The sequence below is a fragment of the Canis aureus genome, chromosome 1 (assembly GCF_053574225.1).
Source record: "Canis aureus isolate CA01 chromosome 1, VMU_Caureus_v.1.0, whole genome shotgun sequence".
NCBI classification, from domain to species: domain Eukaryota; kingdom Metazoa; phylum Chordata; class Mammalia; order Carnivora; family Canidae; genus Canis; species Canis aureus.
The window spans coordinates 17,593,582-17,608,811 of NC_135611.1; the positions used below are offsets into that span (position 1 = coordinate 17,593,582).

Here is a 15,230-nt window from a genome sequence, read left to right on the forward strand (position 1 = left end):
AAGGAAGCTTCTGAATCAAGTGTAAGCCAGCACAGCACAGGAAGGCAGGCTTTACGGGAACCTGAACAGGGAAAGGGGGTGGGAAGAGCGATCCCAAGGCACGCTGCAGTACAGTCGTGACACATGGAGCCGGACAAGCAGCACCTGGTGTCCCAGCCAGGCTGCAGGTGAGGAAGGACTCGCTTCAGCCAAGCACCGTCATCACACTGAATTAGTACAGTTGAGTTCAAGTTCACTGGTTTGGCAGTTTTGTTGTATTTCACCTATATATTTTTTTTAAGTTTTATAGTTTAAAACATAGTAGTTGATGAGTATCTTCAAAGGTGGTATTTATTAAAGAATCACTGCAGTAAAAATAATTTTAGGAAAATACTGGAATAATTTTTCCTATGTGTTATTCAAACCAGGAAAATAATGTTTTACGGTCTTAATCATTTGCTGCCCTGTATTCATTCCCAGGTAACACCTACTATTCCAGATTTCAGTAAAGTTTTATTTATTTATTTATGTATGTATGTATGTATGTATGTAAGTAAAGAACCAAATTAAAAACTGTACTAACTAGAGGCAAGATACTGCTTTGGTGTCTAGAAGTCTTGTCTACTACCTTGAATAGTGAAGACCTTAGAATTGACTGAAGTCCATCTTCAAGGTCAAGATACCAAGTTACATATGGGGTGACCTAACCTGCACTGTGTTTCATTTTGAGGATCCAGAGTTCACAGTTAAGGTCTTTCTAGAACAGAATCCCATTTTAGCCTTGTTTTTCAGTAAACAGGGTCACACCTATAGTGTTCAGTCATTACTATTTCCCCAAACTAAATGTTACCACAAAAGCCAGATATATATATAACATGGGCCATCTACATGTCTTCCCTCTGATACTTCCTTGATTATGGGATTATGGGCAAACAACCAATAGCTTTGGGCAGGAAATCTAACCTCACACAACAACCAAATTCCACATTGCCATAAATAATATGGGAATGAAATGAGCTTAACCACGAGTACCTAATCCCGTACTGGGTACACAACAAAGAGGAAGTATGGAAAGGACCAGAGGTACTGACCCCCTCTGTGCACCAGACACATTTTCATTGTCACCTCCTTTAGCCTCACAAAGCCTGGGACATAAGGACTACTCTCACTTTATGCCGGGGGGGGGGGGGGGGGATCATCTTGAAACAGAGCACATGATGGTCCCAGACCTCACAGCCGGTGGGTGGATGGTGGGACTTGGAACCCAAAGCCCATGCTCCCACTTCTCTGCTAAGCTGCCTGTAACGCAGGCAGGCAGCCCTGTCTGCTCAAGTACCACTTCATTATTAAAGACTCGACAAAGGAGAAATTGACAAAATTAAGAACAAGAATAAGACAAAAATGAAATCTGCCCTTGCTAATCAAGGACTTATACTGGCTAGGAAGTTAAATTCAGTAACCAGTGTTTTAAACTGACTTAGTATTAAGGCTATGACGAAAAGCGTATCCTATAAGAAACCATATTAAAAAAAAAAAAAAAGATGACAGTATTTTACAGTTCTCCTAGAACTTTTTTGTTAAAATCATCTTAAGAAAAAGAACAGAAATTGATAAATATTCACTCGCTTCATAAAAACTGAAGATAAGAGCATAAATAATAAGTGACATTTTTGGACAGAGGCTTCACCTGCAAAGATCGAACAGTTTAGGTAGTGATGAGCTAGCAGCTGTACTTCATGGAACATCAAAGTCTGCGTGGTGGCATAATTCTTTTTATCTTCAGTTTTATTCCACAGAACTACTCCCTCCTCTAAATCACTAACAAAGCAGTGGCATAAAAGTCAGAAGGCAGCAGGACTTACTTTGGCTCTCCTATCTTGACGCCAGGATGCTGTGTGTAGGCATGGGAATGTGTGCTTGGGGCAGACTTAAACGCCATGGGACAAATAGGACACTTGTAGAAGACTTCACAGTGAGAGCCCTGGATGTGAGACTTCAGAGCGGCCACGTCAGAGTACACGACATTGCAATGGACACACCTGCCAGGAAAACAAACACGCGGTCGTCAGCACGGGGCCCTCACGCACGTGCACCGTAACCGTAAAAGTCACGTAGAATGAGCATGTTTCAATGGCCTCTAGGAAGTAGGTCTTTTTTTTTTCTATTTATAACAGATTAAATTATTTTTATATATTTAAGAAGGAAGATCATGAAGAAGAAAAACAAAACTAAAATGGTCTACTTCTTGGGCATCTTTAAAGCTGCCAGGTTCCAGATGGTGGGGAGACCAATGGATTGTGGGAGCTGTGTCAAGGCCAGGGAACTCGGCAAGACTCTATGGCTTGTGACTCTGGAGAACACTCCCAAGTGCTGGATTCTAACCCCAGGCTCTGAGGTTCCTCACCACTCCCTCTAACCAATGGCATTTTCAATGGAAGAAATCTTCCCTATCTCAATCTACATGTGAGAACAAATCAGTATGGCTTCGAAGCCATGGCCACGGTCTCCTTGGACACACTGATGTGGTCAATGTACCTGGAGTTAAGGGGGCCTAGAGAGTAGAGAAGGTTAACTACCTAGACTGTCTCCCGGAAAATAAGCTCAAGTACACTTACATTTAAGAAATAACATGAATAACTTCTGAAAATCAACATCACTAAATAGTCTTTCCAGTTAACTTCTTTACTTCTTGAATGTGTAATAATTTGATTAGTTCATGAGCTAACCAAATCTAGTCCTTCAGAAACAAGCTCTGACACTTAGATGCAATGCTCCCCAAATCTCCTCTTTCTCATGTAGGGATTCTCAGCAACACTGGTAACACATCCGTTTGATGACCTTGTTTGTTGTTTCTTGTTCACACCTGAAAACTACCTGAGGGCGGTCTCTGTAGATTCCTAAGAGTCTGTGGAGGTAAATCTTTCATGCACCTAAGCAGACATACTCCTGGATATGAAGGTGGGAGCTGACATGGGAAGGGACACTGCAGACAGAGCCTGCCTTCCAGCAGGCAGTGCTCCATTACTTCTGCATGAATTTAAGGTACTTTGGTTCCTAGAACCTCCCTTCCAAATTCATGGAGATGCTTCCAAAGTCACACAGGAGGGGCATTCTCCAAAGTGTAAGGGTTCCATAGAGCATGCATGTTAAGCTTTGCAAGCATTCCATAAAAATCATAATTCGTGCATTAACTTTTTAAATGACTTAAGACATAATGTTCAGCAGCATATACATTAAAAACACTAACAGTAACAGAATAAGGAAAGCCCTTCTATCTTACCTACTTGAACTATTATTTTAGGTGATAAAGCCACCCAAGCACACTGAAATTATTTTGGGTTAATATGAACTTGTGTTGTCTTAAACACGTTACTGATCCTCCCTGGGTCAGTTTCTCGTTTGTAAAAGGAGAAGAGCCAAACTCAGTCACTTTTTAGTCCTTCCCAACCCCACAGGCCTATGATTGCTCCGTAAGAGGAAGATCACAGAAGACAAAAATGGATTACTAACGAAACAGAAGGACCCTCTCCACCAGCATCATCAACAGGAAAATTTTCTCATCAAGGGCAGAAAGGTGGTGTTCAAAGGGCAAAGACCTAGGTAGGGCAAAAAGAAACAAAGAACTAATTCTCTCGAGTCGCCTGGACTGGGAGGAAGATTTAATCTCAAGGAAAATAAACAGGAAGTGAAAGCATTGAGACAGTAGCTGAAGGAGGAGGTGGCAAAGGTGTGGCCCAGAGAGCACCATGGAAGCCAAGGGAAAACCCTCCTTAGCGTTGAGGACAGAAAGCAGAGAATTTAAAAACCAGTTAAGAAAAGAGAGAGTGTTAAATATCTGCTCACAGGTGGAAGAAAAAGGTTCAGGGACAACAGAGGCCGACAAAGCCTGGAAACAAGATAAATATATAAGATGACAGAATTTGAAGGGTTCATATGATATCTTAATGCTACTAAAATCCTGTCTATTAATAAATATCTCGTGTACCTGAGGTCCTTTGTGTTCTGGGTACCAATCAAGTTTCTCTTCATGTTAAAAAAATACGTATTTTTTTAATGTTTATAGTATGCAACCCTATATACCCCCCCCCCTTTCTAAATGCAGATCTAATCGATCAAGAAGTAGGAAAATTCATAGAAACATATGACATTTACCAAATCAACCAGGAGCTACGAGTGACCCCTTCGGTATCTGGGAGATGCTCTTGATCAAGAGGAGAAAGAACAAAGCACGATGAGTCATAAGAAACAAGTAAGGCATGGGAACTATGTTAGAGAGACTTCTCTGGCCAAAGAAAACAACAAGTTGAAATTGATTAAATATAGAGCCAAAAAGGAGCATGGTAGGAATAACAAGGCCAAGGGACTACTAAGTCCCTGTCAAGTATTAGGCTGGATCATTATTTGAAAATTAAGGTCAAACATTTTTTTCTCCCACCTAAAGAGGTAAACATGAACTAAGCAGAATGCACACATAGTAGTATTTTTACAGCTCTTCTAAGCCTCAACTCCAAGAAAAAAAAAAAAACTATACTAAACACAAATTTTTTAAATTCCAAATGCCAAATTTAAGTAACTTTGTGGGGGGGGGGGGGAGGGATAAGCTTTTCCAACGGCGTTGATTACTTTTAGCTTGACTGTAGAGCTTGTTTTAATTTAGGAAAGACACCAGGAATAGCGAGAATTGCAGAAGTCCTGCCTCCTTTATTCATTCCAGCCTAAGTTTACTTTCATTATACTCAAAAAATAAACATTTGAGCAAAGTTTGGCATCTGTTAAAAGAAGAGCACAAGAGAAAATGTTTCAGAACTGCTTTCCATTATTAAACAAAGAACCCAGTAATAACAGTTTCAAAACATGGGATAAGAACCAACGTATCGGTGGTATATGGGTTTTGTGGAAGGAGGGCACCTTCAATGTGTGGCTTTCCTCTGCACACAGAGCATGCGTTTTGATCATCCTGTTTTACTCTGTAACATCCCAGGCACCACACCAATTTTACAGACAGAGGCACCATGGCATAGGAAAGAATACATGAATTACCACAAAACTAGTGGCAAAAAACTCTAGCTCCTTAATCTCCAAACCAAACATTTCCTACTAGGGTGGATCCCCACGCATTAAGCATTTGCCCATCACAGGTTTGGAGGCATGAGATAAAAATGTGAATGAAGTCTCTCTAAGTGTTAGAAAAATGGACAGAGCCACCAAGGAGTTGATGATGCTGTCACCTAAATTTAACTGAAATAAAAGCATCCAATTATGCCAACTAGACTTCATTTTTATAAAATATCATAACTGTATAACTAGAAGACATCACTGTATTAACAGGCTAACATTCAAGTTACAGGCAACCAAACACTTAATTTTAAGATAAACACACAGTACAGTAATACCTCTATTAACAAAGACACTGTGTATCAACGACATAATTTCTTGGCTGACCTCCGTGGAGTCAAAATATAAAAGGCACAGGAATACATTTCAGAAGGTCACAAAGTAGAAGGCCAAGTTCAAATACATTATCACTCAATGATAGCTAAATGAACATTAGATTCGCCAGATGTTGTAGAAGACGTTATCTGAGATTCTTGGGTGGGCAGTGAGAGGGGCCATAGCTAAGATGTACAGAGACGAGGGAAATGCCCGGACCTGGGTAATGGGGAAGAAGGGATAGAGGAAGGTTATCTGAGGTGGAAGGTTCTTCCACAAAGAGCGATGTTAGGAAAAGACAAACACCCAATCCTTCGACAGGAAGAAGTAAAAGGAAGGGACCATGCACCTTTTCTGTTTGGATCAGAGGAGACATATTAAGGGGTACAGAGATGCACGGTGTTCTTATAGGAGTTAAAATGCAGAGAGCGTGACAAGAGAAGGGTGCTGGAAAGGGTGCAGAAAGAAAAGGCTCTAGTGGTTCATCAAAGCCGAACGTGGCTGCATGCACAGTCTTGGAGGATGACGGGCTCCGTTTACCCTCAGCTCTGTAGGGACCAGAGGGCCAACACCACAAGGGCTCACACAGACCAACTCTACCGCAAATGAACTCGGTTCCCAAAGGATCTGTTAATTGAGGTATCACTGTATGACCCTGAAAACGGTGTGCACAGACCGCGCGAAACGCTGTGCGGTTTACGAGAGAACAGGCTTTACTTGCACGTTTAAGCGAACAATATACTGACCGAAAACCAACTCTCCGCGTGTAGTGCAGACAGTTCTTGGTGACGTGGCTCTGGAAGTGCACCGACCTGCAGATGGCCCCGCACTCGGGGCAGGTGTAGGGAGATTTGTGCTGATGGATTCTCTGGTGAGATGCATAACTGCACTGGTTAGGAAGCAGCATCTGGCAGATAGTGCAAGTCTTCTAGATAAACCAGAGGGGGAAACAGGGTTGGTCCTACGAAGTTGTTTCTAATATGCAAAGAAGCGTGGTTAAACCCCAAAATAATTGCACATCGCTAATTTCAAATACTGCTAGCACAGATTCTAAACCCAAGGAAACATCAAACTTGAAAGTTAAACGTTTAATGTAAAAACCCCTTGCCCTGGAAAATAAAAACAGTATGTACCACTACGTTGTCAGGGTCATCCCAAAACATGAGGTCAAGAGAATGTCGGCTTCAGGCCGACTTCCAATTTTGTTACTTTTACATTTTGTTCAGTGCAGAGGAGGGGCATTAGAGGAGGTCATCTTACAAATTACATTAGCAAGTCAGCTTTAATGTGTAATTACAAGTTTACAGGCATCTGTCTCAACGGTAGCCAGTTCCCATAACTCATAAAAAACTTTCTTCAGAATATTAAAATTAATCAGACTAATCCAGCTTCTTTCTTTCTTTTCCCAGTCACTTCAGTTACCTGAAATCTAAAATACAGAAATGCAAAAGAATGACCACAGCAATTAATTGTTTCTCTTCCCCTTGAAATCATCTTTCAATGGATGAGCTAGAGTTTATAGAATTTATAAGATAACCAATGAACTCAAATTCAGATACATAAATTTCAATATTAAACTGAAACCTTATAAAGCTTAAAATCTAGTCACATATAAAGACAGAAACGCTCTCTGGAAAAGGCTCTACACTTCACTAATCAGGAAAAACTGAAACACACTAAAACCTGAAAACACATTTTTTTTTTATCCCCTTAGATATAAACAGTAATCATGGCATATTTTTAAAACTCAAAAACTGATAACTTAAGGTAAATACAAAGTGAAGACTTACTGTGTCCACTCCCAAAGCAAACCTAACACAGCACGAGATACAACGTATTCCAATTCTAGTTAGCCATTCATGCAACAAGTATCTACTACCTTCTAAAATGTCTAATTTGTACTAAAGACAGTTAAAGAAATTCTCAAAATACAGACGCTGGCTAAGATTTAAAATGACCTTTTATAACAAGAGGCGTAACACTTTTAAAACATTTTTTTTCTTTTAGCATTTAAATCAAGCCCCCAAAATTAAGGTTTTAAATTTCTGAGCAACTAAACTATGGAAAACCAGAAACTTGCTTGAAAATCTGTCCAACTTTCCTTCTGAAAGGACTAAAAATACAAATGTTTTCCCACAAAATGTTTATTATAATCACAAAATAAGAACATCACAGGCAGCTTTGATGAGGCCAGCATCATTAAAAAAAAAAAAAAAAAATTCCTCTTCTAACAACGCATACAGCCAGGGTTAAAACAAGCTACAACAAGGAAAAGTCATCTGCACCTTCATGCATTAGAAGATCCCGTTGATGTCTACACTAATCACTGGTTCCTTTGAACTCAGGTCTTCTATTTGCTTTCCCTACATGGTCATTAATCCCAGGCAGTGAATCATAACATCTGCGTTTCCACGCGCAACTGAGATAGGGACCCCATTCTACTATAGGCCAAGTCATGAACTGAGTACTTTAAATACATGTAAATGCAACATCTCATTCAATTCTCATAACAATCTAGGACATAGGTAAGTGAAATCATTGGGAAGCTGCATACATTGCTGGACCTAGGAGCTCACTACTTAACCTATCAGAAGTGCCTGACCATCATGTTAGGATTCGAGGGGATCTACAGCTGCCTCTATAGCCCCTCTTTTATCTACAGCAATATTGTTATGCTATTTGATAATGGGGAAAAACAGCAACGTAAGTCAAAGAAAACCTAAAAAAAAAAAAGGAAAAAAACCTGAAAATAGCTTTCACATGATCTCTTGTCAAGGTATATCAACAAATACCCTTTGTGATACACATAAAATTCACAAAAAATTATTTACTCTGCCCTGCTGGGCATTTGCTTGTTTATAATACCTCTCTAAATATATAAAACAGTCACGGAAATATTGGCAAGTGAAAAGGCTTTGTTGCTAGCAGGTTAGATTATCGAAATGATTCAAGAGATTTTATGAACTGCAGAGTGTTCTTTACAACAGAATTCTCGAAATGCAAAGGCCATGGAAAACGTGGTAAGAGTAACAGCAACAACAAATGCCACCATTTCAATACCGACCTTGCTCAGACCTGTTTCCTGGAGAGGGGAAGCATTCCCTTGGTGATGCACCTGTGTGGTGGGGAGGTCCGGCTGGGGGAGCTCTGTGAGGGCTGCTGGCGGCTGTCCCACCCCTCTCCCTTCCTGGCCACTGACTAGCTCTGAGTATTTGCACTCACCCATTTCCCCTGGCTGGGGCTTCTCACCCACTCTAGACACAGAAGTTCCAGAAAGTGGGAGCTAGTACACACTACTGCCCCAAGTGAAAATGCATCCATATTTTGCAATTACTGAAATGGGAGACTCCATCACTGGGGAATCACACTGGGTAAAGACCTTATCTATAACTTATACACACACACATGTATATATGTTCATACACATACACTGTATTTACTTCCACATTTCTCTCTAGGTACCTGCTTCGACTTCTTGCCTCTATTCCATTTTGAGAAAAAGCATGGTATTTTTGTTGTAGATATTCTCTTCCTTGATACTTGTGTGGTACCAATAGTTTTAAATTCATATGACTCGTGCCTAACTGTACTCCCTGAAGGTGTTTAGCTTCACTGTACCTGTTATAATGCTGTGAATACGCCCTGCTTCCTGAGACAGTGCTACAGCATTTTCACAGCACTAAAGAGAATATCCCATTAGCTTCTCTGAGACACTCTGAATTTGTGGCAATAACACCCATTCTCCAGATTTGGGGGGATATACTAGTATAGGGTCAGACCAGGATTCTTTGTGGTATAAAAGAATCTGACTTTCCTTCCTTTTTTGTAATTCAAAGGAACTACAACATATCTTAAAACTCTAATTCTCTACTATATAAGTTGAGGTTATTTACAAGAAGATAAAGCAGTTTAATGGGGCAGTACTTACTGTTTGAATAGAAAAAAGTATACCTTGAACAACATGGTTTGAACTGCACGGGTCCACGTACATGAGGATTTTTTACAGTACTGCAAAGTAATTTATCTTCCTTGTGATTTTAACATTTTTTCTCTAGCTTACATGATAAGGATATGATATATAATACACACAACATACAAAATATGTTAATCAACTGTTTATGTTATTGGAAGACTTCCACTCAATAGTAGGCTATTAGGTGGGCGGGTGGACAGGGGATGGGCTAAATGGGTGACAGGTGTGGAGGACACTTGTGATGAGCACTGGGTGTTATATATAAATGATGAATCACTAAATTCTAATATTACACTCTATGTCAGCTAACTAAAATTTAAATTAAAACTTAAATTTCCTACTCTGGGGCAGACTCCTTTGCTCAGAGAACTGTGACTTTTTAAAGTAAGATACTACTTTTCGAAAGTCAAGTAACATGAGAAAGAGACAGGAAGATAAAGCTGAAAAGTAATCACATTCCATATGTGACAATTACTCATATTGTGCCTTCTCCGCCCGGTCCTGGCACTGCCACGGGCAGCTGGCGCGCAGACACAGCTGGCAGGAAGGGGAATGGGACACATCACGGTCCTACTGAGGACTCGGGGATGCTAGGGCTTGGCATCCTCCTTGCATGCAAGAGGAATTATCTGAGTAACCAGGGAAAGAATTCTGTGTTTCAGTTCTTGTTTTAAGGAGAAAAACTGCCTGGGAAGGGTGAGAAAAGCCAGAGAAGTATGAGTAAATAAACCATGTACTGGGCTTACATACCAAGACACCAAAGTTGACAGCAGCCTGAAACAATGGGTCTCAAGGTCAAAACACCACCGGCTTAATAGTCAGCCCCTAAGCTACGTAAACTACTTCTGTCCCATTGACGGCAGTTTTGAGGTCTTCTGGCTACAGCAAAATTGCCCCAAAAATAATACCAGTAATAATAAAGTACCCCGGCTTGCTTTCTGGCTCTTGCTTTCATCCCTATTCACGATGAGAACACAAAGCATTTCATTTCAGATCGCACTTAAGTGAGAAATAACACAAAGCAAGATTTACAAACAGAAAGGACTATACCTACTTTGGTTTCCAAGCTGGTGAGTTGTGGTGGTTTTGTCCTCAAATCATTCTGTTGCACTAAAAATTTCTAATAAGAGTTGACAGTTGAAAGAGCAGATTTGCAGAAAGCGGTATGGTCAGCACATATAATCTACTCAGATGATAATCACGGGAGAAAAGTTTGATGATGCCGAAATGCAAACTGGGATGGGAGTGGTCCGACTAGAATTTAATGAGTCACTTAGAAGAGCAGGACCAAGTAAGAGTGGAGAGTCTCCGGCTAGTAATATTTTGGGTGGGCGAGGGCACTGAGGTGGGCTCCAGGGTTTCCAGAGCAGGTGCCTGGACAGAGTATGCCTCGGAAGAGCAGACTGGGGCTGCTTACGATAATTTAATATACGCCTTGTGCTGGGTTAATGATGCTCAGAAACTAAACTGAATCAGCGATCCCTGAAAATGAGGACCACTGCAGGAAAAGTCACCTCTAACTGTACTTTTGGAACTGACCTGACTAGAACCCAAGATTCCATTCTCTTATAATTCTTATGGTCTCTGCCCCTGTAAAATGCTTCTAGATTCTAGGTTATCGGCGTGACGAAGCGGAAAGAATAATGAATTGGCTATAAAAAAAATCTTGCCTTGAGTCCCCATTCTGCTACTCACTGGGCATTTGTTTCTTCAACTGTAAAACAAAAGAGTTGACCAAAGGACCTGTAACATTTTCTGATTCTATGTCCATTCCACAGGAAGAAAACATTCTACCAATTAAGAGGTTATATAGTAGGCACTTCCAGTCTGTACTTGGCTAAATTTAGTCATGGTTTTACCAGAGGTGAAGCAAAGACATTCCATTCAGATACATTTTAGTATCAATTATTAACAGTACAGTTGTCAGCTCTTAAATACTTCATGGAGAATAAGGAAGCTTCTCCACCCCTCCACCCACTCCTTTTCTCAATGTGCCCCAGAGCAGGGATTATTATAGGTCAGAATAAAGACCTCCAAACAGGGCAGATTTACTGGTGTTACAAAGTCAAGGGCCCGCAGGACTCCATTTTCACTGCACTGCTTGGTTCCACGTGGTTGGGCAGGAAAATGACCCACCCAAGATTCTTTGCCATCCCACCCTCTCTCCTTCAGCTGCTTGCTCCTCCGGGAGATCAGCAGACACAGGCAGGGCAGTCAGGACATGGGTTAAGCATGCCTGGAGCCCTGCCCCTATCACATAGCAGAGTGGGACGGAATTCCATGACTTGAATTCTGGCTTGGGGAATGTAGGGCCGGTGGGCCAGGAGCTAAACCCTACATTCCAACCCAGCTCCTAGTAGAGGCCTCTACCAGCAGGTGTGTGGAGCAAGAGGCCAGTGATTTATAAAGTGGCACTCTGATGGTCTGTGGCAATCGCTACTTTTGTATAGACTGGCCACAGAACATTTGAGAGAGGAGGAGTAACTGGCACAGCAGAAATCAGCACAAGCCACCAAAACCCTCCTTCATCCCACGACCTTCTCGAAAGGTCTCAAAAGGGTGAATGCGCACGCCTGGGGAGACGGCAGGAGGAGATCCAGCACATGTGGCCACAGTCGGTGTTAACAGAAAAAGAGACCCTTTGCTGAGTTCCAACAAGCATCCCTGGGAAACTCCTCGAAGGACCCATTCCAACAGCAATGGGAGTCAACATCTAAATGGGAAGAAAACTGAGTGATGAAAAGGTAATGGTGATTGTGCTCGACCAAGAAAACGTGGTTCCCAAGAGAAACGCTGGGTTCTACAGACAACAAAGGGAAAAGAAGAGATTTGCCTCCTTATCCCTAATTGCTTTCATGGGTGGGCTAAGAGCCAAGGATGCATGGAAATGTCTGAACTGGAGAGAAGAGAGGAATCCGGGAGAGTCAAGTAGGATGTTTGCTTCCAGGACACCTAGTTCCAAAAAACAACTGAGAATCACAAGCTGGAAGGCTCAGACTGAGCCTAACAATGTAATTATGGGATCTCTCTTTAAAGCCACACCAGCTCTAAAGGATAAAGGATGTTTAAACAGATTGAAATGTCTATTTCCAGGAGAGGGGAAAAGAAATAGCTTTCCCTATTCCTTCCACCATGCACAGGTGAAACTTCTGGGCATTATGTATAAAATAGACATTAAAAGACTCTGAAAAACAGAGAGAAGAAGTCAGGCTGGCTAGAGACCTCAGAACCCTAGGAATGACACAGTGATGAGTTCTCTCGGTTTCTTTTTTGCCTCACGTGCCCACATTTGGAGCTGAAGAAATTGGCAACCCAGAAACACTAAGACCCCAAAAAAAATCCCCCAAAAAAGTCTCCTCTCACGAGTCAAAGGACCAGAGAAAGATCAGGCTAACTAAATAGAAAACTTTTGGGGATCCCTGGGTGGCTCAGCGGTTTAGCGCCTGTCTTTGGCCCAGGGTGTGATCCTGGAGTCCCGGGATTGATTTCCACATCAGGATCCCTGCATGGAGCCTGCTTCTCCCTCTCCCTGTGTCTCTGCCTCTCTGTTTCTCTCTGTGTCTCTCATGAATAAATAAATAAAATCTTAAAAAAAAAAATAGAAAACTTTTTAGACAATGACTGCTCTACTCCAGCCAAATACCACATTAAACACTGTGGCTGCACACCCACCATACCAAGTCCAGGTGCAACACAGACTTCTACGCTCTTGCAAATGTAGTATATTGCCCCAACACCTCTGCCCAGATGGTATCGGAGAAAGCCAGCAGGGAAGAAGGACTTTCATCCCTACACCAAGTGATGGAGCCCTTCTACCAGCACAGAAGGTATTTTTTAAAAATCCCAAAAGAAATCTCTAGACCCAGAAAGTTTCACTGAAGAATTCTACCAAATATTGAGAAAAGAATGAACCCTAATTGTACAGTCCCTTTCAGAAAATAGAACACTTCTCAGTGCATTATATAAAACTAATACTGACCTGTCCAAAACCAATCAAAGACAGTACCAAAAAATAAAAATAAAAACCCTGATGAATATACATGTAAAACACTAATAAAATATTAATAGATAAACTTCACAATATGTAAAAAGAATCAGGGGCACCGGGGTGTCTCAGTGGTTGAGCATCTGCCTTTGCTCAGGTTGTGATCCCAGGGTCCTGGGATCAAGTCCCGCATTGGGCTCCATGCAGGGAGCCTGCTTCTCCCTCCGCCAGTGTCTCTGCCTCTCAGGAATGAATAAATAAAATCTTTAAAAAATTTTTTTCACTACAGCCTGACCAAGGGGGATTCATTCCAGGGATGCAAGGCTGGTTCAATACCTGAAAACTCAATGTAAGCTATCCTCCCAATACTGAATCCAATAAACGAGTACAACAAAGTCAGGAAGTACATGATATATATAGAAAAATTAGCTGTATTTCATATCAGCAATGAACATATGAACACAGAAAAATACAATACCATTTACAATTGTTAGGAAGGAAACAAGGAAAGAGCAGGATAAGACATTTAGAAGACTTGTATGATGAAAAGCACAAAATAATAAAAGAAAATCAAAGATCTAGATAAATGGAGAGAGGAGCTTGGGTTCTGTTGAGTGTCTGACTCAATTTAGGCTCAAGTCATGCTCTCAGAGTTGTGGGATTGAGCATGGCGTATGCTTGTCCCTCTCCCTCTACCGCTCCCCTTGATCATATGCACACTTCCTCTCTCTCTCAAATAAATTTTAAAAACTCTTATAAATAAATAAATAAAGACATTCCATGTTCATGAACTGAAAGACTCAACATAGTAAAGATACTGATTCTCCCCAAACTCATATACAGGTTTAAATTTAATTCCTTTCAAAATCTCATATTTTGTAGATATAGACAAGACTATTCTAAAATTTATATGGAAAAGCAAAAGAACTAGAATAGCTAAAAACAAGTCTGAGTGTCAACTATAGTTCAATTAGAAAAAATAACTATTTTGAGAAAAAAGAATAAAGTTGGGCAGATCACGTACTGGATTTCAAGACACTTTATAGTTACTATAATCAAGACTGTGTAGAACCGGTACAGGGACAGACATGTAAATAAACGGAACAGAACCCAGAACCCAGAAATAGCCACATACAAATATGCCCAATGAGGAGCACCTGGCTGGATTAGTCCACACAGCGTACAACTCTTGATCTTGGGGTTGTTGAGTTTTAGCCCCACATTGGGCATAGAGCTGACTTAAAAACATATACATATGCCCAACTGATACTCAACAAAGATGCCAAGGAATTCAACGGAGGAAAGACAAATGGTCTTAGAAGAAGACGACATGCATGGAGAAAACAAACAATAAAAGAACTCAGCATACGTCTCATATCTTATACAAAAACTAACCCCAATGGATCATGGGCTTAAAAAACCTAAAACTACAGAACTTTTAGGAAAAATATTTTCAGGATCTAGAGCAAAAAACAGATTTGACACCAAAAGTATGAGCTATAAAAGGGAAAACAGATACACTGGACTTCATCAGAACTGAAAGCATTTGCTCTTCCGAAGACCTATTTTAAAGATGCAGAGGTTTAATAGTACTTCAAAAAAAAGTTTTTAAAAACCGGAAAGACAAGCCACAACTGGGAGAAAAGACTTGCAACCACACACCCAACAAAGGACTAGTGTCTAGAATACAAGAGCTCCTAAAACTAAAACTCAACAGTTTAAAAACACACATGCGATCTAATTAGAAAAATGGGCAAAAGACACAAGGAGACATTTCACCATAAAGGATGTAAGAGGACACATAAACATATGGAAAGAGATGTTCTACATCCTTTGTTACTGGAGAACTGCAAATGAAGACCA

At 40.8% G+C, this 15,230-nt stretch overlaps 1 protein-coding gene across 7 annotated transcripts in view; it reads right to left on the minus strand.

The window, feature by feature from the left end:
• Positions 1 to 15,230, minus strand: part of ZNF532 (zinc finger protein 532) — a 106,212-nt gene that overhangs the window by 36,611 nt on the left and 54,371 nt on the right. For 4 of the 7 annotated variants that reach the window (XM_077891569.1, XM_077891579.1, XM_077891560.1 and 1 more), the window contains 2 exons: positions 6,156 to 6,337; positions 1,842 to 2,018 (listed from right to left, as the gene is read on the minus strand). The exons of 2 other annotated variants lie outside the window; for them this stretch is intronic. In XM_077891569.1, coding sequence (XP_077747695.1) covers positions 1,842 to 2,018; positions 6,156 to 6,337 — 359 coding nt within the window. The remainder of the gene's footprint in view (positions 1 to 1,841; positions 2,019 to 6,155; positions 6,338 to 15,230) is intronic. One more of the 7 variants, XM_077891586.1, reaches the window with a different exon arrangement.